At 41.4% G+C, this 24334-nt stretch overlaps 1 protein-coding gene across 1 annotated transcript; it reads left to right on the forward strand.

Moving 5' to 3' along the window:
- Nucleotides 1–1332: 1332 nt before the first annotated feature.
- Nucleotides 1333–24011, forward strand: LOC139415640 (potassium channel subfamily K member 10-like). Its single transcript, XM_071163754.1, has 7 exons — nucleotides 1333–1579; nucleotides 3966–4351; nucleotides 16026–16143; nucleotides 17522–17682; nucleotides 18928–19120; nucleotides 20585–20727; nucleotides 21709–24011. The coding sequence occupies exons 1-7, from the start codon at nucleotides 1525–1527 to the stop codon at nucleotides 22387–22389; spliced, it is 1737 nt and encodes a 578-aa protein (XP_071019855.1). The 5' UTR covers nucleotides 1333–1524; the 3' UTR covers nucleotides 22390–24011.
- The last annotated feature ends 323 nt before the right edge of the window (nucleotides 24012–24334 follow it).

The raw sequence follows: 24334 nt of genomic DNA on the forward strand, positions 1-24334 counted from the left end.
GTCTCGCAGGACATTTGCATGTGAAGTACTCTGAAGTCTTTTAAGCTATTTAAAGACTACAAAGAATATTTAATGAAAAGCCCATGGTTCTGTGTAGTGCGTGTGTGTGTAGAGAGAGAGGGGGAGATATTATGAGAGAGCGAGAGAGGTTTGAACTACAGTATGAAGGTTCCACATCAGCGCACCATTCGCCCAACGCACGGATGAACTGTCCATGGTGCTGAAATAATGCGGCGGCATGTCCATTTCAGAGTGCTCATATTCGGTGTTCTACTTGACGCATGTCAATATACACAATCATGTATATTTCATGTATATTTAATGTAGTTACAACATAAAATACGCTTTCAAGTCATGAATTTATTAACATTGTGGGTATAATCATTGAGAAATATAATATATGCAATAGGCCAATAATTCAACAAAAGGCTCTAACATTTGTTATGCTTGTGACTCCACTACACATCAACAAGACAAAACGTGGTTTTAGGCACATGGAAAAACAATCCAGTATTTTCGGATCACAACATCATCCTTTTCAATTGACTTCCAATTATTTGCAACACGGTAATATGAATCCTCATGGCAATGCATTGTCTGACGCACCAAAACATACGTTTTACGCCCACAATGTTAACGTAACAGTACAACTTAAACAATGAGAAGTGGAAGAGGACAAGGATATCCAAATGTGATTGATTTATTCTGCATGTTTGGATGATGTAATGACGTGTCCCGAAGCACAGGTTATTATGATAAAGCTTTGCCGCAGGGACCACTATCTGCCAGTTACATGGGGGCTCCCGCATTCAGCCTCCCTTATAAAGAAGCTTTATTCCGTGAGCCTCATCCAAGTGTCAAGTTTTTTTGTAGGACGGCACACATGACAAGGTGTATTAGACAATGCCTTGCCTGTCAAAAATGCTAGCAATCCCGACTTCTTCATGCTGAACTTTGGCTGGCATATGCCTCATCGATTTGGAGTGTTGTCATAAGAATACGCCAGCTCGCACTACCATGAAAAAGAGCGTTAGAGACGCACGCGCAGCGCGACCGTTGGATACAATAGGCTTGCACAGCCCTGCTGAAGTCTTTGCTGCAGCGGTCAAGAGAGCAATTATTGAACATGTAATCGTCAAGTTCGTCAACGCTGTTGGAGCTCCGACTCCTCCTGCGTTTTGTCGTTGTTTACAATAATAAAAAAAAGGACAGGCGTGGACTGTGGTGCAACGAGCAATAGTGGGTGTGCGCTTTGCTCTTGTTCCTACTAGAGTCTGTTGCGGGGAAAGGGGAGCTCATAATTACGTTTTTACCCGGGTGTGCACGTCGCTCTCACTGACAAGAGCAAAAGAAGACACGGATGATGTGTTTTTACTCCCTACCGTTCTCTATTCTCTCTCGGTTAAAAACAAAGGATTCAATAGAAAGAGCGTTGAAAGATTTTACATAAAGACAAGGCTTTTTTCTTTCCAGTCAGTTGTTTTCGGCAAGGGTTTGGTCCATTGTGGCAAACCGAAAATCAAGATGAAATTTCCCACGGAGAACCCAAGAAAACCAGGGAATCCCAACCCTACGCCAGGTTTGTATTTCAACGTTTGGAACGTTTTGTCGGTAATCAATGAAAGCAGATCGATTGAGTTAAATGCTTCCAATATTGAGTCCATATAGGTTATTTCGTTTAATTGTACACACTCAAAGTAACATTTGTATCATTAGACTATAGGTGAAGTTGGAAATGTATTGATACACATACATTGGTGTTATTGACATAGACTAAGTCAATTTATAACTGCAGTGATTGAGTGCACCACAAACATGATCATGCATTGCATGACCAATGTCCAACGAGGAATGGCGCATACCACAGCTGTTTTCCTTATTATGAATAAAGCCTACCTTTAATAACACCTAGAGCCACATGTTGGCTATGGCTCTGATCCCACCCCTAAAGAATATAATACATTTATTGTTGATGTAGATACTACATTTGGTGGGCACTGATGTGCCTAGGGGAAACTGTCTGCCTGCAACGCGCCAAAGCAGCACACATTGTTCAGATAGATAAAGTAGGAGACATGGCGAGGGATAACGCTACCTGCCATTAATGAGCTTCATCTATTACATTTGATTTCGAAAGCGCACGGCTGTTTTGGTGATTGACATTCCAATCAGATTAGGTCCAGGGACAGGCACGACTCCTTGTAGCTAGTCTACCTCATGCTGGTAGCACATTTCCTATTGCCATTTTATGTATAAATGTATGTTAACATAATTTAGCCACCAATCAAGGTCTGATTCCTTGTTTATGTTGTTTTTGAGGGGAATTGACCATTGCCGGACTCTAGTCTAAAACATATCGGTTGAGGTGAAGGCGAAATGGCTAATGTGAACTGTCAGTCGGTAATATAATGTCATAAAGGAGCACTTGGTGTGTTACAGCTGGTGCAGTATTGTGATGCATTGAGAGATGGGGTAAAAACACATTACCTCATCGGATTTAGGTAGAGCTGGAGCTCTGCATGGGTAGTTCCCGCCAATCCTGCATGTATGGCACGTCAATGCGGCTGTCCTATTCTCGCTCACGATCAAATGTTTACCCAGCCGCATCTCCGGCCACCAGTGCAGCAGGTGCCTATCTGTTTTCATCGGTATGACCTTTTGGGAGAAATGTCAGCCGTGTTTTATGGTCTACATGCAGCCAGCAATGTGTTGAGCGTTGCTCTTCAAAATGATTTGCGCCTGCCGGACCAGTGTAGTGAATGTTTTTCCTCACAGTGTGGTTGAATGGTTACATAAATCACCACCACTAATTAATTATATTTGTTTTCATAATCAAAACCTAGTATACAGTGGGTAGGCACATGAGATGTGGCAGAACTTTGAGGACTCTTAACAGTACATCATGTAATGTTGAAAGTAAGCATCTTGAAGGTGTAAGCATGAAATTGAAGCAACACGGCTGGAAAACATGTTTGAATGCTTTGGCTGTAAATGGTGGATGTTTATAACTACTAAGGCATCACAAGGGGACAAACAGAAAACTTTTCTTCAAATATCATTCAGACAGTAGAGCATTAGGAAATCGTTCATCAACCAATGATTCTTTCATATATAAAGGCTCACTTTGTAATCCATTAAAAAATAACATTCTCAGCCTGTGCTTGGGGCTGCCAGCCATATATGGCCGGAGTATGTGAATCCACTGGCTGATGTAGTGTGCTGATGGAACACTCCATGCCACTGCTCTGAGATGCCTGCTCTTAAAGGGATACTTTGGGATTTTGGCATTCTTCTAGCATTAGCACAATGACTGGAAGTCCATGGGTATCTGCTAGTGTGCTAGCAGATAGCTAGCAGATACCCATAGACTTCCAGTCATTGTGCTAATGCTAGTTAGCAATTGTGCTAGCGATAGCAACTTCCTTCAAACTGCACGCAGACATAAAAATGGAATCCACGAGGTCATCTGACTCTGGGGAAGCAAATAAAGGGCCACATTGCCAAAATTGTGAGGTATCCCTTTAACAATAATGGGTTTTCAGAAAGCCCACAGAACACATTAGGGATTCACCCTCTCTCTCTCTCTCTCTCTCTCTCTCTCTCTCTCTCTCTCTCTCTCTCTCTCTCTCCCTCTCTCTCCCTCTCCCTCTCCCTCTCCCTTTCTCTCTCTCTCTGCTCAAAACCTCAAGCATCAAGACAAACTCCATTTATATTTCATTGTCATAGTCCTGTGGCTGATAGACGGAAATACATTCTTAAGCCCAAACTGCCCAGAAAAATCAAGCCCAGCTCCATGTAGAAGTTGTACCCAGACAATATAGTAAACTTATTTACATACTGTAGGGTTGTAGGGTTCTTTTAATTCCACCCATTTGCTTACATCTGGATTGTGCAGTATATGACTACATATTCACTTTTCCTATATTGCAGCACCTAACAATAACATTACATGTTTTTCTCTGCAGTGGCGGTCCAGACCAACCTGTTCCCCCCCAAGAAGGTCCAGCCAGGCATGATGAGTGCCAGCCTGGTCCAGGCCAGTGTGGCCACCATGCAGAACCCCATGGGCTGCACCGTGCCCCGGCTCTCTCCATCGCGACCTGCCAGCATGGTGGCCAGCATGGAGGCGGTGGGCGAGGATGGCTCGCCCCTTTTCACGGTCATGAAGTGGAAGACCGTGGTGGCGGTGTTTGTGGTGGTGGTTGCCTATCTGGTGGGGGGAGGCCTGATGTTCCGGGCCCTGGAGCAGCCTTTCGAGAGCAACCAGAAGGTGACCATCACCGCAGAGAAGGCGGCGTTCCTGCAGAAGCACCCCTGTGTCTCACCGGCGGAGCTGGAGGTGCTTATCAAGGTAAGGAAAGACAACAGCAGCCACTAGGTCAGTCTGAAGTCAATACTGGACCTCTCCGGTCTCTTTCAGCTCTGTCTGAGGTCCCTAGTGGGGACTCAGGTCAACTGAAACTTGAACTCTGTATCGAACTCTGTATCGATCCAATGTTATTTAAGCCCCCCCCCCCCCCCCCTCCCCCACCACACACACACACACACACACACACACACACACACATACACTATACAGTGAACACTGCCAGCCATCCTGAAATTGGATACAAACCACAATAAACAGGCTTGTGTATCAACATAACTATAGAGTCTAGCTGTGTGTCAGACTGAGTTGAAAGTTACCACTGACCACCACGTTGTGGGTGACTGTGTACAGCACTGTGATTGATAAACAGGGTACGAGTGTGTTATTTTGACCAGTATGCCCAGCAGTCTGAGTGCCAGCATGTGACGTCGTTCAGGCCTTGGCTGCCACTACCAAATGCTCCTAACTGTGATGCCTAAAGACACTCATTATTGCTAGCGCCTCACAGGGAATATGGTTGGCATAACAATGGCTCAGAGACACGACTGAGGAGAAGTGGAGAATAGATATCAGAATGGCCAAATGCCAACCATGCTTGATTGATCTTGCAGATTTGTGTTATCTCCACAAGCGAATGCCTAAGCTTTAGCTCAGGAGGCTAACACAGACTTAGTTTCAAACCTGTCTGTCACATATGCATGGCAATACTTCATCTGTACCATGGGATAGCTATGATAAATGCCCATACAATGAAGAATACATTATGTAACTGTCAGCACCAATATACATTTGTTTTTCTTTCATCAGGCCGATAGCTTATAGGAAAGTTGGCAGGGAACCCTGTCACTGTAATTGTATGCCTTTTACATTAAGTAATTCTATAGATTTCCTTATTTAGAGTCACCTTGATCAATTTGACTTGCAAGTCTTGAGCTCAGTCCAAGTTTGTCTCAATATAGACTAAAAGGGAGCAGGACTTGAAGAAATGGCAGGCATACCACCTGCCATTTCTTCAAGTCCTGCTCCCTTTTAGTCTATATTGAGACAAACTTGGACTGAGCTCAAGACAGCTTCCGGAAAACAACAGTTGCTACAATCTAAGGTTTCACCTCCTGAAAAAGAAAAAATGGAAATAGGTTAATCTGGATAGGAGGAACATCATAAACTGAGCATTTGACTTGTACTGTAGCACTCTCACTTCTGCAAGGGCCGACAGGGTTCTCAGGGCCGAATGCTTCCAGCTCCTCATAAAACAACCAGAGTGACACTCAAGTGCTTGGATGAGCCAGATATTGATGCCTCATCCATGAAAACCCTGGATGATAATGGACCAGGCCAAGTTTCTCCTGGCCGGCTCAACGACAATACACATTGAAACACACGGGTGCCAGTGTGAATTTTAATCATGAGTGAATTGGAAACACTTCGCTCACAATAACTCAAGGATCTTGGGCTTGGGCAATGATTGGATGTGAGAAGGTTTGTAATTGTTTTTGAACTGTTTTAACTGCGAAACAAGAGTTGGTAATTTATCTTAGTTACGGTAGAACTCTGAAGTAGTAGGGAAATGGGGGCAACCAAGGGGGCAATCAAGAGGGCAATCAAGTTTGAGATCACTTCCTCTCTGGAAAAAAAACGGTTTTGGGGAATAGAGGGATGCCAATGCAGTTGCTAATGCTCACCGCCTTTGTAGGGTCCTGCAGGGGCCCCGTAATGCTTGGAATGCAGAATGGATATTTTCCTGCAGAGAACCCGAGACAAAATAAGTAACTCAGCACTAATTCGCTTACATACAGTGCATTCGGAAAATATTCAGACCGCTTGACTTTTTTCACAATATATTACCTTACAGACTTATTCTAAAATGTATTAAATAGTTCCCCACCTCCCCATAATATACACACAATAACCCATTATGACAAAACCGAAAATGGTTTTTAGAATTTTTTGCAAATGTATTAAAAATAGAACATAGAACAAGTTATTACATTTACATAAGTATTCAAACCCTTTACTCAATACTTTGTCGAAGAACCTTTCACAGCGTCTACAGCCTCGAGTCTTCTTGGATTGACGAAACAAGCTTGGCACAGCTGTATTTGGGGAGTTTCTTCAATTCTTCTCTGCATCAAATCAAAAATCAAATCAAATGTATTTATATGGCCCTTCGTACTTCAGCTGATATCTCAAAGTGCTGTACAGAAATCCAGCCTAAAACCCCAAACAGCAAGCAATGCAGATGCAGAAGCAGGGTGGTTAGGAAAAACTCCCTAGAATGGCCAAAACCTAGGAAGAAACTTAGAGAGGAACCAGGCTATGTGGGGTGGCCAGTCCTCCTCTGGCTGTGCTGGGTGGAGATTATAACAGAACATGGCCAAGATGTTGAAATGTTCATAAATGACCAGCATGGTCAAATAATAATAATCACAGGCAGAACAGTTGAAACTGGAGCAGCAGCACAGCCAGGTGGACTGGGGACAGCAAGGAGTCATCATGTCAGGTAGTCCTGAGGCATGGCCCTAGGGCTCAGGTCCTCTGAGAGAGAAAGAAAGAGAGAAAGAGAGAATTAGAGAGAGCATACTTAAATTCACACAGGACACCGGATAGGACAGGAGAAGTACTCCAGATATAACAAACTGACCCTTGCCTTGACAGGAAGCCAGTGTAGGAAGGCTAGCACTGGAGTAATATGATACATTTTTTGGGGTTCTAGTCAGGATTCTAGCAGGCGTATTTAGCACTAACTGAAGTTTATTTAGTGCTTTATCCGGGTAGCCGGAAAGTAGAGCATTGCAGTAGTCTAACCTAGAAGTGACAAAAGCATGGATTAATTTTTCTGCATCATTTTTGGACAGAAAGTTTCTGATTTTTGCAATGTTACGTAGATGGAAAAAAGCTGCCCTTGAAACAGTCTTGATATGTTCTTCAAAAGAGAGATCAGGGTCCAGAGTAACCCCAAGGTCCTTCAATGTTTTATTTGAGACGACTGTACAACCATTAAGATTAATTGTCAGATTCAACAGAAGATCTCTTTGTTTCTTGGGACCTAGAACAAGCATCACTGTTTTGTCGGAGTTTAAAAGTAGATAGTTTGCAGCCATCCACTTCCTTATATTTGAAACACATGCTTCTAGCGAGGGCAATTTTGGGGCTTCACCATGTTTCGTTGGAATGTACAGCTGTGTGTCGAAACATGGTGAAGCCCCAAAATTGCCCTCGTCATCTCCCTGACCAAGGCCCTTCTACCCCGATTTGGACGCGGCGGCCAGCTCTAGGAAGAAACTCTGGGGTTCCAAACTTCTTCCATTTAAGAATGATGGAGGCCACTGTGTTCTTGGGGATGTTCAATGCTGCAGACATTTTTTGCTACCCTTCCCCAGATCTGTGCCTCGACACAATCCTGTCTCGGAGCTTTACGGACAATTCCTTTCAACCTCATGGCTTGGTTTTTGCTCTGGCATGCATTGTCAACTGTGGGACCTTATATAGACAGGTGTGTGCCTTTCCAAATCATGTCCAATCAATTGCATTTACCACAGGTGGACTCCAATCAAGTTGTAGAAACATCTCAAGGATGAGAAATGGTAACAGGATGCACCTGAGCTCAATTTCGAGTCTCATAGCAAAAGGTCTGAATTCTTATGTAAATAATGTATTTCTGTTTTTTATTTTATTTTTTTACAAACATTTCTAAAAACCTGTTTTTGCTTTGTCATTATGAGTTATTGTGTAGATTGATGAGGATATGTTTTTATTTAATCAATTTTAGAATAAGGCTGTAACGTAACAAATGTGGAAAAAGTGAAGGGGTATGAATACCTTCCGAATATTATCTAAGAATAACAAAGCACCACGAGGCCTTGTATTTAACGTGAAAGGTGAATATTCTGTGGCAGAGCAGAGAAAAGGGCAGATGATAATCATTATGAGGTATTGTGTATAGACTGATGAGGACGTGTTTTTATTTAATCAATTTTAGAATATGGCTGTAACGTAACACAATGTGGAAAAAGTGAAGGGGTCTGAATACCTTCCGAATGTATTTTTTAAAATTTTAATTTCACCTTTATTTAACCAGGTAAGCTAGTTGAGAACAAGTTCTCATTTGCAACTGCGACCTGGCCAAGATTTAATGCTTTAGTGCATAGGGAGCATCTGCATTCAGAGCATCTGCAATCCCAAATGCATTTCCACCTAAAAATACTACACTGACATTAGCTGAAATAGGAGTGTCAGACATAGATGTACTTTGTTTCATGAGTGGATCTTTGTGACTTGTATTCTGCAGCATGCAAGTTATTTTGTAATCTAACAGTTAACATGGGATTTCTCATTGAACCAATCATCTTCTGAGTGCTTTACGTTTGATAAGGATCTCCAGGCGTGTTTGTCGTTGGTTAAAGCAACAGTATCCCTTCTGATATATGCACAGGAAGGCTAAATTTAGCCGTAAGTCTTAAAAGCATCTGCTGGGGAGTCAATTATTCATTAAGGGACTATAGTTCTGAAGGACCCACGATGGATGGAGGTGTGGCTTGGGGAATGTCGACTGCTCTTCCGGGTCTCTAGTCTGGTGTGTTTAATGCTGCTTGGGATTAAACCGAGCACTCATTACAGTACCTTGTCCATCAGACCTTCAAAGTCCAGTAATGTTCCACATCGTGTTATAAGCATAGCTTGATGTACTAAAGCACCCACAACAATCTAGCGACAAGGTCTTTCCATCACACTGATTCTGGAGGATCAATAGACCTTTTTTTGAATATTTTCTGAAGCCATTGAGTTACTTGGTCTTTTTCTCTGACTCATTGTTTGGGTACTGGATATTTCCAGATTATATTGTTCTCAGCGACTGAGTCAGCATTGTCAAACATAAGGTAGGTTGCAGCCTGTTGTGTAGACTGTAGCAGGCTGGGGGACTCTCAGAGGGAGGGATTGGTGTGTTATGGTGTGTCACTCCATCCCACTGAGGTCCTACCATGGTGCTTTTACTAATTACCCAACACCAGGGCCATGATTCAGAGGTGTGGAGTGTGTCTGTGCGAGTGTGCATTGACTCACCCACTCACTTCCTCTTCCCCCGCTACCCCCTCTCTTTCTTCAGCATGTCTCGCTTGAGGATATGTTTATTCTTGGGTTTTCATGCGACTTCTGACACATTCCCTCTGCTGACACAGTGATGAAAGTTGCAAAAGGCCTTTAACATTGGGGGGGGGGGGGGGGGGGGGGGGCAAACCCAGCGGGCAAAATATGTCCCTACGACATTTAGTTGTCTGATAAGATGCGACCCAATTATAACTGCTCTTTGTTAAAACGGGGTAAAGATTTATTTTCATGACAAGATCAATACTTTATGAGAAAGACAGATAATCAGATTACAACCAGATAAAGATGTTTTTTCCCCCTGGTTGTTAAAAATATATTAACAAATGTCCTTATCTAACCAATATACAACCTGACCATAACCGTTATGGCATAACTTCATAAAATACATAATAATTATGTAATTGCATCTTGTTTAGTCCATACTCCCTTTTGACTATTACCACTTTAAATATTAATTTGGGACCTGCATTCATTTGCATACTTAATAATGAAACCTCAACTTTCCTATGTCCTCGGATTAGGGCTTGATTAAATCTGTGGAAGATCTGCATTGTAGCGCGGTTGAAATTTAAGGTGATTTCTGATTGAGCCAACATATGCAGCGTTTAATGTGAATGCAGTCTCTGCGAAAGTGCAGAGATCCTGTCCAATGTCAGCTAACATATGCCGTATGCACATATTCTAATCATACAGTATATCTAAGAATAACAAAGCACTATGAGGCCTCCTATTTAACGTGAAAGGTGATTATTCTGCGGCAGAGCAGAGAAAAGGGCAGATGATAAGCAGTTCTGGGACATGTGCCAGGCTGCTGCTTTAGTGTCTTAGCCCTGAGGTACAGCCTATTGGACAGGTAGGGCAGGGCAGGGCTTCAGCCAGACTACTGGGTCGGAGATGTATACCTATCTCCTCAGCATTCTCTGTCAGTTCTGTGCCGGCGACAGTGATAGCCTCCTCCTGTGAAACCTCTAGAATCGTTTTTCCTCCAGCTGTTTATGGGGTTAGGGAGTGACTTTGAGTATCCATCCACTAAAGAATCAAGTCATGTCTAGTCTCTTGCTGCGTTGCACAAGTGTCAATAACATAATGTGACAGTATAACTGTTTGCCAAGTCAGCTTGGCAGGCTTGCATACTTTACTGCATGTGGTGTCAATAGGTCCTGACAGTAAGCATGTATTGGTTAACTGAGAAAGCCTTCCACAAAAGCTACTTTTTAAATTAATATTTCAGAGTGGAAATACGGTGTTGGCTGCATCTGAGGAGATTACATTAATCATAGTTTTTTTTTTTGGGGGGGGGGGACTCGTTTAGGGTGTCCTGAAGCAAACCACATTCAGATAGAAATGCTGAACGCCTTTTATTTTTCTTGAATGCTGCAGCGCTGCCCCAGTGCCAAATCTTCACCAGTCCTCTGATCCAGGGATTCCCCAACTTGGTCCTGGGGGCCCCCCTGGGTATACGTTTTAATTTTTGGCCTAGCACTCCACAGCTGATTCAAATAACCAGCTCATAATCAAGCTTTGATTATTTGAATCAGCTGTGTGGTGCTAGGGAAAAAAACTAAACGGGCAACCGTGGGTGAAAAGAGTGAAAACAGGTTTTTTAACATTTTTGCAAATGTATTACAAATAAAAACAGAAATACCATATTTAGGTATGTTTAAAACCATACCTATATGGGAATATACAGTGCATTCGGAAAGTATTCAGATGCCTATTCTAAAATGGACTAAATAAATATTTATCATCCTCAGTCTACGCACAATATCCCATAATGACAAAGCGAAAACAGGTTTTTATATACATTTTTGTACATTTATTAAAAATAAAAAACAGAACTAGCTTATTTACATACGTATTCAAACCCTTTGCTATGAGACTTGAAATTGAGCTCAGGTACATCCTGTTTCCATTGACCATACTTGAGATGTTTCTACAACTTGATTGGAGTCCACCTGTGGTAAATGCAATTGATTGGACATGATTTGGAAAGGCACACACCTGTCTATATAAGGTCCCACATTTGACAGTGCATGTCAGAGCAAAAACCAAGCCTTGAGCTAGAAAGGAATTGTCCATAGAGCTCCGAGACAAGATTGTGTCGAGGCACAGATCTTGGGAAGGGTACCAAAAAATGTCAGCAGCATTGAAGGTCCCAGAACACAGTGGCCTCCATCATTCTTAAATGGAAGAATTTTGGAACCACCAAGACTCTTCCTAGAAACAATCGGGGGATTGTTTTTTCTTTGCTATATGGGGTATTGTGTGTAGATTTATGTGCAAAAAAAACGATTTAATCAATTTTAGAATAAGGTAACAAAATGTGGGAAAAGTCAAGGGATATGAAGACTTTCCATATACACTGTAAATGTAAATAATGAGCTGGGGAATAGGATGGAGCTCTTCAACCAAGGTGCATGAATTGAGAAGCAGAGATGCAAGACATTGGAAGTTGATCAAATACTTGTTTGTTGTTAAAGTCCCTGTGAAGTAAAACATTTACATTTTCTGTGTTCTATATATCTTTCCACAATATAAGGTTGGAATAATACTGTGAAATTGTGATAATGATAATGCCCTTCAAGTGTAAGAGCTGTTTGAAAAGACCGCCTGAAATTTCAACCTGTTTTGGTGGGATGGAATTTTGGCCTGCCTGGTGAGATCCCCATTTGCTGAATGTCCTCTTCACTTCATGTAGGATGGGGCTCAACATTTGTTATTTACATGTTATTTAAAGATAGAATCCTTAATAGAAACAAATAACACAGCGACACCCTACCTCTGTTTTGCTAAAAAGCTGAGGGATGGGCCTGGAGAAATGTAACCACTCTCAGATTAACAGACAGAGCTATGGATGCAAGGACTGACCATCCATGATATCAAAACTATAGTTTTAACATGTTTGGAGGCTATACAGTGTGTGTTTACATTGACATTATTTACAAACATTGGAGTAAAACAACATTTTAATTTGGGTTCTGATGGGGGTATGACAGATGAACTGAGATCATTAGGAATGTATATGTTATATTCTTCAAGAGTCAATGGGTATATATCATTAATTTCTAAGTCAAAAAATGGATGAGGCAACTAAAGATTCTAGCTTTAAACATCGTTTTACCAAATAAGTTGACTGAGAACACATTCTCATTTACGGCAACAACCCATTGTAGGGGAGAGGAGAGAGACTGAATGAATAGTAAAGTCTAATCACAGAAAAAAAGAAGCTATTTTGTACTTCAAAGTTTAGCGTGTCCAAAGATCTGAGTCAGAGTTCTTGCATTATATAAGGATCATTCAAACAAAGTGTGGGACAGATGTAAAGTAGACAGTGTTGGGTAGGTTAATTTCTAAATGTAATCCATTACATTTACTAGTTACCTGTCCAAAATTTTAATCAGTAACTTTTGGATTGCCCGAACTCAGTAATATAATCGGAATACATTCTGTTACTTTTTGATTACTTTCCCCTTAAGAGGCATTAGAAGAAGACAAAAATGTATGTTACCAATTGAACGACATCTGTTGCAGGATAAATCAGTGTTAAAGTTTACATAGCTGGCCATATATAGATGTTAAATTTTACTTTATGGGTTGGTTATGTAGGTTACTTTTAACCCATCGCTTTCTACAACATATAATAAATAATACGATTAAATTATATCTTCACATTAAAAACTAAAGTCTATCAGAATTCCAGTCATTCCAATAAATGTTATGCCACTTGATCTTCAGGAATAGGACTTGGAAATATGGAAGTATAGATTAGCCAAATTGTTTTACCTGAGCGTAACCCCCAGAACTAAGGACTTAGTAGCCAGCCTTACTCTGTTGTTTATGATTTTGTTGTCATGGAGGGCTTATTGTGCTCATTGATTCGAGTTGAAAAATAAATATTGCGCTCATGGAATGGCATGCTTTGAGCGCCACTGACAAGTGTCTATTTACATGTGAAAAATGAATGCCATATGCTGCATTTGCTATAGGCCTATTGTTTACCTTTTTGTTGGTGACACTTTGATATCTTTATAATATGCAGCTGTTGAAAGTGCAAATGCACTGATAAAACAATAACAAAATAGGCACCCCACCTCTGTTTTGGTAAAAAGCTGAGAGATGGGCCTGGATATATGTAACTACTCTCAGATTAATAAACAGAGCAATGGATGCGAGGACTGACCATCCATGATATCAAAATTATTGTTTTAACCATTGTCATGACTTTCCCTCCTGGGTGAGGATTAGAGAGAGCAAAGTTTGGCAGTTTTATGACAGTTGTAAATACTTTGCATGAACTCTCTCTCCCACTCTGCAGAAATTGAAGTAAAAAATCCCTTTGTTACAACAGAGAGAGACTTTGCAGTATTGCAAAATAAAAAGGTTGGACATTGAGACATTATTCCCAACACAAAGAATGCGGGAATTGGTCGGGAGGGACTTAAAGAACAATTATGTCAGAGCAGTTGTTGTTTTGTGATATCATTAAGGACGGTATAATCAAATAACAGTAACTCTACAAATGTATACATCCCATTTATCAGATTTACATCTAGATGTTGTGGAACTTACATTATTAAATATGAAACTATTTGTGAGAAGATGAAATGTGATTTTAGCCTTCTAAATAAGAATGGTCTTTCATGTAAAATTTTTACCCAGTCTGTAACCATGCCCACATGAGCACAGACATTATGACAAGAAGAGGGAATGCCCTTTTCCCCCAAATGTTTATAAAAGGACTCCTAATGAAATTTACATTAGACCAGACAGTGTGACCAGACCCGCAAAACACCAGTCTCAACGTCAACAGTGAAGTGGCAATTCTGGGATGCTGGCCTTCTAGGCAGAGTTGCAATGAAAAAGCCATATCTCAGACTGGCCATCAAAAATAAACAATTAAGATGGACAAAAGAACACAGACACTGGACAGAGGAACTCTGCCATCCTGGACTCGGCTCTTCACTGTTGACGTTGAGACTGGTGTTTTGCGGGTACTATTTAATGAAGCTCCCAGTTGAGGACTTGTGAGGCATCTGTTTCTCAAACTAGACACTCTAATGTACTTGTCCTCTTGCTCAGTTGTGCACCGGGGCCTCCCACTCCTCTTTCTATTCTGGTTTGAGCCAGTTTGCGCTGTTCTGTGAAGGGAGTAGTACACAGTGTTGGTCGAGATCTTCAGTTTCTTGGCAAGTTCTCACATGGAATAGCCTTCATTTCTCAGAACAAGAATAGACTGACAAGTTTGACAGACTGACAGCCATCCACAACAACCACAATCCGTAAAGCGCAAATAGCTAAATGAGAGAGCAGCAGTGTGATTCACATCAATACACTATGTAGATATCAATAGTAAGTGATATCCGTATAGCCGTAGACTACAACACTGCTGTCATCCTTACCTCCAAGTGTTTATTCAAGTTGCATAATCTTTGGATGCCGACACCAGTCCCATCATTGGAAGACATACCTTGGATTGTAGCCTACAAAAGCCTATTCCTGTGCTTTGCCCGGGATCGATCAAACACATTTGGTGTGTCATCATAGTGGTCTCTGACTTGTGGTCAGACTCGCTCAGGTGGAACAAACTTAAACTTGCACTTTTTTCAATGCTGATTTGAATGCATTAAGTACTCATCTAGTTTTTCAAAAGTATCTGTAATCTGATTACAATATTTTAGCTGGTAAACTAACGGATTACAGTTACTGATTTTTTTGTAATCCCTTACCACTAACGGATTACATGTCACACGTTACTCTCCAATGCTGAAACTAGATCAATGCAGTAACGGCTCATCTTAGCTATCAGATATCAGACTGTCAGTTTGGAAAGTGGAGTTGATTGCATGTGAAACCAGACAGATTTCAAACCCGGGTCTCCTGTGCATCCCAATCCTGTGTTTCCCCGCAAAGCTAAAGCCAGGGAATTTGCTCTGAGAGTTAGAGCAAGTCCTCAGGGCAAGGTTAGTTAACACTCAAGCATGGTTTGCCAAACCACCTCCGTTGTACTCGACCACTGGACTGTCATGGCCTCTCCTCCTCTGCCCTTGTTAATTTGTCCTTCAACTGTATCCACACACCTATCCCACCATCCCTCACACCCTGAGCTTCATCCTGTTGCTCGCCACTCTGAAGCTCCATCTGGCGTGCCGGATTCCTGCCGGGTAGACTGGCCGACTGGCGCAGAGTGTGAGGGCTGCTCAGGGCATGGTGGGCATCATGTGCCCCGCCCCCCCCCCCCCCCATGGTACCTCTCTCTCATTGTGGCACTGTCATGATGATTCACCATGCAGAAGCGTCATCAGCGGCAAGCTATACAGCAGTCATATGTTACTTAACCGGCTGCTTTAGGAAATCACATTGGAAAGTTTGATGGATCCCCTGAGAATTCATCGATTTCAAAATGCAACTATGGGATCACTAATAGACAGACTCTCAAGAGACTCTATACCACTAAAAATTGCTGCAATTTTGAACGTAGTGCTATCATCTTTACCCATTTGATGTAGTCTATTTTTTATGGTCTGATGAATGTCTTTGTATGTGTGCCCAGCACTCTGTAGATGCAGTGAATGCTGGGGTCAGCCCGATAGGAGACACATCCTATAACTCCAGCCACTGGGACCTGGGCAGTGCCTTTTTCTTCGCTGGAACCGTCATCACAACCATAGGTAATGGTTTTAGTGTTGGATTAGTACTACACACACCTGTTACAGTACTACATTGGTCAGTATTATTGAAACTTCATTGAGGCCTATGTGATCTGTCACATCTGTGGTTACTCTCACTGTTGCTTGTTATTCGTTACCATCCATTCAACCCTTTATTTACAATGGTCCTTTCAGGAATAGGCAATAGATCGTTCTCGCTGAAACAATAATAATAGTCCTGGCAATTCACCTTATTTACACTGCGGCCATTGACCAAAGTTTTTTGCAGGGTAGAAAGTGAAGTGCTCCGTTGAAACCAATTGAAAAACTATTTCTTAAGTGTGACCTGTAGACTAAAACCACTGCACACAGTAAAAAAATATTATTTGATTTGGGATACTCAGAAAAACATTGCTAGAGTATTGCCATTGTCATCTGCCCTGATTTGAAAAGACGGGACAGTTTATTAGCTACCCACGTTAGCTGGTAGAACGTTCAGCTGTGAATCAGGTCTATTCCTGCAAACTGCATTTGAAGGTTTCTTATATGAGATAGATATGGGATTGGTATGTGAGTGTGAGTCATCTGTCAGATGAAATGAAGTGAGCTGCTCCACTCCTAGGAATAAGGGGGTGCTGAGAACGTTTTGTTGATGCTCTACAGACGGCTATATCGGTCTGCTAATACAGGACTAGTAAAGGCCCTTTGCACTACTTTTTTCAGGGGGTGCTGCAGCAACCTCATCCCCTCTACTTTCCACAGCTATGGTAGTTATTGTACCAGGCAGTGTAGGTGTAGTTCAAGCCAAGTGCAAGGGCTGATGAAACATTCTGCCATTTCACCTGAGGTAATGCTGTTTACATTGACTAGAGACAATCAAGACTTTAGGAGCCAGTTTCCCAGACCCAAACTAAAAAGCATGCTAAATGGACAATGTCTATTAAAAGTGCTTTTTAGTCCAGAAATGTGTTTTATTAATCTGTGTCCGGGAAACTGGCCTTATAGTTTCTGTGTTAACTGTGTTGAAATCACATGATCAATCATAGCATTGTCTTCAACAGAACCTTCTAAACCATTAGCACTCTTGACTACTGAATGTCTTCAATTTGATGGATGGTGGAAGGAGGCATTTTACTTCCAATTCATTGGCATATTTGTGATTATATTAGAACCATACTAGCACCTCTGTGATTCCAAATGGAAAGGGACAGAAGCTTAGCTAGCAGACAGTATGTTAGCCTTTTGTAGATAGCAGCATGTGTATGCGTCTATGGTGGAAAGGAGATGGAATTGCTATTGCATAAACCCACTGTGGTTGTGTCTGCCATTGATAAGAAAGAGATTCAAGTCTCATCACATCCAGAAAACATGCCCTTCTCTTTCTCTGTTTCTTTCACAGGATATGGTAACATTGCTCCCAGCACTGAGGGCGGGAAGATTTTCTGTATCCTATATGCAATATTTGGCATCCCTCTTTTTGGGTTCCTGCTAGCCGGTGTGGGGGACCAGCTAGGGACCATATTCGTGAAAAGCATCGCCAAGGTGGAGAAAATGTTCCGGGTAAGTTCACAGCATACGACAACACAAATGGAAACAATAATGATGTTTTGATGTATTATGAAAACAGTTATTAATGACTGTTTCTATCATCACAATGACTTTAAATGTGAGATATTGATAGGCTAGAGAGTAGAGAGACCTGGGTTTATACCCAGTTGACCGCAGTGGTGTAGCCAGAAATGAGTTGGTGGGTGGGCCTGCAACAGCTAACTTCCTTACACATGTTGCCATGGGGCAAAGAGAAACATGTGCAGTTTTATAGCTGATCTTATGCTATTCAACACAGCTCATTAAAGTAAAAAATATATAGATGTGTTGACTGTGATAAAGGCACTTGATCATGAGCTGTTTTGTTGCGCTAAATGAACAAATGAAGTGGACAGTGGAATGGTGTGTGTAGCCATAGAAGCACAGTGACATGCCTCAATGGAGTCATATTGGTGGCTTTTTGGGGTGTGGCTTTCAGTTTTTTCTTCTTAGCAACACATCCTGTGAGAGTGAATGGCATTCCAATGCGTCTGTTCTGTTATATTTCATCAAATCTGACTCATCCAGTGCACTGCTTGCTATGAATTATATCTGATGGTGTTTGCATGTTTAGGTAAAAATACATAATGTTGCGTTTGGAACACTGACACTATGTAAAGGACATAAAATCTAAATAATAATAACAACTTTTTTTTTTCTCAATCTGAGTGGGTGGGCCTATGCCCCCAGGTTGAAAGTGAAAGTGTTCAGTACTGAGTAAGGTGTTATCATCTACTAATGATGTGTGGGCTCTACATTATGGGTTGTTAATGAGCAGGGGGTGATGGCTGTTGTGCTTTATTCTGGTTGGCCCAACAGTTGGCCTGTGGTGTGTTACAGTGTGTTTACATTTCTCAGAACAGGAACACCTAGTGTGAGAGCTGTACTGAGTGAGCTGTGCCTCTGTGACAGCCCACAGTCACAATCACCATTACGCCTCGTTTGAGCTAATCATGCATCTTATGCATCTTTAGCTTATCACCAGGCAGTGTCAGAGTGTGGAAATACTGTAGATGCCACCTTGTCAGAGTCATGAATCTCATCATGCAAACGCAGTAGTGACTCCACCACAGAACGACAACACATGGTGCACTCTGGTAGAATGGCCTTGGCCTTATGGCCTGTGTGTGTGCCTGTTCTTCTCTGTGTGTGTGTGTGTGTGTGTGCGCTGTGTTTGTTTGTGTGTGTGCATATGTGTGTCTTCTTCTCCTCTCCCAGCATAAACAGAACCAGATCAGCCAGACCAAGATCCGAGTGGCCTCCACGTTGCTCTTCATCCTGGCGGGTTGTATCCTCTTTGTCACCATTCCAGCAGTCATCTTCAAACACATAGAAGGCTGGACTGGACTGGAGGCCATCTACTTTGTTGTCATCACTCTGACAACTATCGGAATAGGAGACTATGTGGCAGGTGAGAGCTAGATTAATTATTAGTTCATGTTTCTGTTGTGAGTAATGCCATAATGAGATGATTATCTGAAAGAGATTCTTACTTGAATAACAGCCATTTTGAGTCAGTTTTCTACACTAAGACATCATAAAGGCTCATACAGTACATGCTAATAACAACTAATAACAACTCGCTATTGTTATTTTACTGCTGCTGTTAATTTATTTGTTACTTTTATTTTCACATCTATTTTTTACCCAACACTTATTTTTCTTAACTGCATTGTTGGATAAGTATTTCACTGTAAGGTTTGTATTTGTCGCTGTGACAAATCAAATTTGATTTGATTTAATACATCCTTTTAATTAAACAGTTACCAAAACTGTTGCGGCCATTCATTTTGCTTCAAACTTGGTTATGGTTGGACGCAATGACGTCCTGCACCCAAAAAATCTGAGGGGGCACAACTTACGTGAATAATTATTGTTAATTCTACGTAAAATATATCTTTTTTTTCTGCATATCTAAGCATACCTCTTGAACTGTCTGCATTCTCCTGGTGGTTCATTTGATAAATAAACTAAATATGCTTCTCTGGATCTCTGCTAAAATCTGTGTAAAAGAATGTGTCTTATTCAGTACATTTAGTTATTGCTTGCTTTTCTAAAGTCTATCAACCTTGCCAGCAGGCATGCCAGCTAAGCTACAGTAGTTGGTTAACTTGATTGATAGGTTTCCAGGCTACCAAGAAGCCATTTCAAGATATCTAGGCTAGCTAAAGCCAACTTTATTAAATTGCTAGGTGGCTAACAGTATTACAGAGAGAAATCGGCAAAATATTTAAATAGATATACGTGTATATACATTTTTTAAACGGGACAAATCTGAGGGGGCAATTGCCTCTGTGCCTCCTATGGGCATGACATTTCTGGTTGGAGGACCTACTTTTCAGACATTTTCCTAACACAACTTTGCAACTTGTGCTGTGCCATTATTACAAGGGCTCAAGATTCCTCCTTAATGGAGGGTGCTGATATTTGAGAAATGCAGTTGTTTCTTGTCTTAGACGTCAACGTTTAAAAAAAAAAAAGTAGTTGTATCAGGAGGCTCTCATTGCTTGATCTCACTGACCAAGCTGCTGCAACACCACACAGATGATTTATTTCCCAATCACTATTTGACATACAAGCGCTTGTCTGAGAAAATTAGCTTTGTTTGTTTCTGTTCTCTGGATTTTAGCCCATCAGCTTAAGATATTCAGGTAGAAAATGGGCCAATAGAATCAGTGTTTATCAGGGTAATGTTTATTAGTCACCTAAATTAAGAAAATGGACTGATACAGGGAGGGATTACCTGCACTTATCCAATAAGAAACCCACATTTTTGTTTAACATTTAAAAATGTTTTTTTTATGGTTAACTCTTCTAAACACGACCCATGTCTCTCATCATGCTGACTGTTTCATTGTTTGTTTACATCCTATAGGAGGGGACCGGAGGGTCGTGTATCGTAATTGGTATAGACCTCTGGTGTGGTTCTGGATTCTGGTGGGGTTGGCCTATTTTGCTGCTGTACTGAGCATGATTGGTGACTGGCTGAGGGTCCTGTCCAAGAAGACAAAAGAGGAGGTAAGATAATTTACTTGTATATGACATTATATGACCATACTACTATGGTATAGAGCTGTAATGGTATAGTTGAACACTACATGGGCTTAGTATTTTGTCAAATGTCCCATTAGAAGAACATTAATTCTTCAGGATTGGTGGGTCCCCTGCGGGACGGTTGAGCTAACATAGGCTTATGCTATTAGCAGGAGGTTGTAAGTAACAATAACATTTCCCAGAACATAGACATATCTGATATTGACAGAAAGCTTAAATTATTGTTAATCTAACTGCAGTGCCCAATATACAGTAGCTATTACAGTGAAATAATACCATGCTATTGTTTGAGAAGAGTGCACAGTTTTGAATATGAATAGTTATTAATAAACAAATTAGGCACATTTGTGCCGTCTTGACGCAAAACTTTGAACAGAAATACAATGGTTCATTGGCTCAGTCTAAAACTGTGCATATACACTGATGCTCTCTAGTGGCCAAAATCTAAATTGCACCTGGGCTGGAATAATACATTATGGCCTTTCTCTTGCATTTCAAAGATGATTGTTCAAAAAAAAAAAAAATAAACATTTGTTTTTTTCTTTATATTATCTTTTACCAGATCTAATGTGTTATAGTCTCCTATATTTATTTCAAATTTCCACAAACTTCAAAGTGTTTTCTTTCAAATGGTACCAAGAAAATGCAAATCCTTTCTTCAGGACCTGAGCTACAGGCAGTTAGAGTTGGGTGTGTCATTTTAGGCGAAAATTTAAAAAAAGGGTCCAATCCTTAAGAGTTTTAAAGGGTTAAAATAGACATTCAAATGGTTAAAACATGAAAATAGTTGTTGCTTTCTTACCTTGAAAGGAGAGACTGCAATCTATGCTTTCGTTTTGTTTACCTAGCTACTGCCACCAATTCTGTAATTTGGATTAACTATCCAATTGCGTTATAGTATTTTATCGTGTGGAATTACCTTGGATTTATTTTCACGTCCTCTAGGTTGGAGAGATCAAGGCCCACGCAGCCGAGTGGAAGGCCAACGTGCGCGCCGAGTTCCGGGAGACGCGGCGACGCCTGAGTGTGGAGGTCAGCGACAAGCTCCAGCGGACCGCCACCATCCGCAGCATGGAGCGCCGCCAGCTGGGCCTGGACCAGTGGGCCGTCTCCACGGACATGCTCTCCCCGGAACGCCGTGCCGCCTTCAACAGTCTGGACACCAACCCCTACAAGACCTCATCTCAGGAGAGCATCGACATGAAACTCAACAACCTGCGTCTAAGGGGGGCAGAGTGTGATCCGCGCCGGTCCGAAAGTGTGGCCTCCTCAGACGACAACATCTTTAATCGCCTGGGTTCCGTCACCAAGCTGGCCAAGAGAAACAAGAACCGCGAGCTGAAGAAGAATATCCCAGATGAGCTACAATGCAGGCCCTTTAGTACTCCGCCTATGGAGATGGGGAAGAGAAAGGAGGAAGAGGAGGAGGAGGAGGAGGAGGAAGATGAGGGGTTAGACAAAAAGTTCAACACCAGCATGTCCGATCTGCCGCTGTTCGTCGAAGTGTGCAAGCCCCAGAATGGTTTCACAGTACCATTCATACCACTACAGACCAAAGAAAAAAAGACTGATGGGGAAACACTTCAACTTGAAGAAAAGGAGCTGCGTATCCAGATGGATCCTTAAAAATGTTGGTTGTTCCTCTGAGGTAAAGGATGTTTTAAACGTCACCACCATATGTGCCTTACATTTCTGTCACGCCTTTGTGTGCTTGATATTGGGGGAACGGTTGTGTCCCTGTGTGCTATGTAATGTTATTCAATATTCACTGTGCCCTAATAACCTGAAGGAAAGACATTAACCTCATACGTTTCTACAATCACCTGGTAAAATATTTTTTAGATTTGAGGTTCTTGTGGTACCGAACAACCAAAAAGATGGTTTATTTGGAGTGAAAGACAAGATGGCTGCTATTCAGAAGAGTCGATAATAAAGCAAGTAAGATGCTTTGATGAGTCTGACTTTTATGTACGTAGTGGACTTCGACGAGACGGTGCTGCTCCTAAATACACATCCAAGGTCATTTTAGGACAAGAGAACTGAGCTGCTGAGAATAGAGCAACAATTGAATAAGAGCAACAACTGGAGACTCACCTGGATTTGGTTATTGTGAAATGTACGACTTTGTTCTCATTCCGTCACGACACATAAACTCTGAAAATTGATGAAAAAAGTTATAAAAAACAACCACAATTTTGTCTGTGCATGGTCCTTGAGCTAAACTGTCTAGAAGGTGTGTGATTACGCTATTAAGTTCTTGAACTTTCATTAACACAATCTCAGGGCTTGTGGTCCTAATGTTGTCGTTGAAATGTTTCTAAAGTATACTGCATTCACACTTTGTAGCATTAGAGGCGCTTTGGTTGCACTTAGAATTGCTTTTCTGAAGATGACAGCTTATGACAATGGAACGGAAGGTAAGCCATAATGCAGGAAGGAAAAATGGCCCCTAATGGCTTAGACAGGATACTGTCAAATTTGGGAGACTGAGTTTTTTTTGGCGCAAACTTGTATGATACATCGATACAATGATTTGCTTGAATACAGTGTGTTACTGTTAGCTGACATCTTTGTTATACTTGATTTAAGTGTACCATGTAACGTCTGTGAAGTACATTTATATGTTCATGTTACAGAGGAGAGGTGATGACACTGAGAACGTGCATGAGTCAAACGTGCACTCTGCGTTTTGACTGTGGTCTACTAATTGTATTACAATAATGTCATTACAAACCCTTTAAGGTGCATGGGTTAAATAACAATACCTCTACGCATCTCTCAATCTCTCTCACCACACACACACACACACACACACACACACACACACACACACACACACACACACACACACACCAAAAATGTTATGTATGTACACAGTCTTCCCATTATTTGTGTTTGCATTTATATGGGCGCAGCATTAGCCTAGTGTGAATGCAGCTATGAACTTTCAATCTATGTTTGTTATAAAGAAACGCTACAAAGAAATGCAACATTTAAAGCTTAAATAAGATTTAGAACTAAAAAGCATGATATTTTCCAAATATATTATCATGCTATTTTGGTGTTAGTTGTATACCACCACATGCTTCACAAGACGATGCTTAGCATAACGTTTTGTAACTGCCCATGTTGAGGTAGAATGGGCAACACCTGCTCAGTATTTGGACGTTGTTCACAGTATTACTTGTGCCACCATTACATTCAATGTAGTGAGTGCCTTTTGGAAATAAATATCACTGCTACTGGAAGTTTCTTGTTTCCCCTCTGAGTGCAGAGTTATTGTGTTGCCAACGTCTCTATTTCTCAGTCTCTACCTTTAGAGGTTTTCATCAAGCCGGAAAAAGGATGTCTCCGGCAGTGTATCGCTTTCGCTCTCATTGACATTGTTGTCGCTGAAACAAACCATACACTTTTGCAGTCATTTTTATCCGTGTCCGTCTCAAGAGACTGTTTCACCTCCAGGGCTGTTTCCTGTTCTAAAATCCTGTATAGACGCTAAAATAAAAAATCCACACTCTTTTATACTGATCAACACCTTCCGTCCCAGTGAGAAGGTGCAATTGTTCCTCTT

Source organism: Oncorhynchus clarkii, chromosome 8 (assembly GCF_045791955.1).
Source record: "Oncorhynchus clarkii lewisi isolate Uvic-CL-2024 chromosome 8, UVic_Ocla_1.0, whole genome shotgun sequence".
NCBI lineage: Eukaryota > Metazoa > Chordata > Actinopteri > Salmoniformes > Salmonidae > Oncorhynchus > Oncorhynchus clarkii.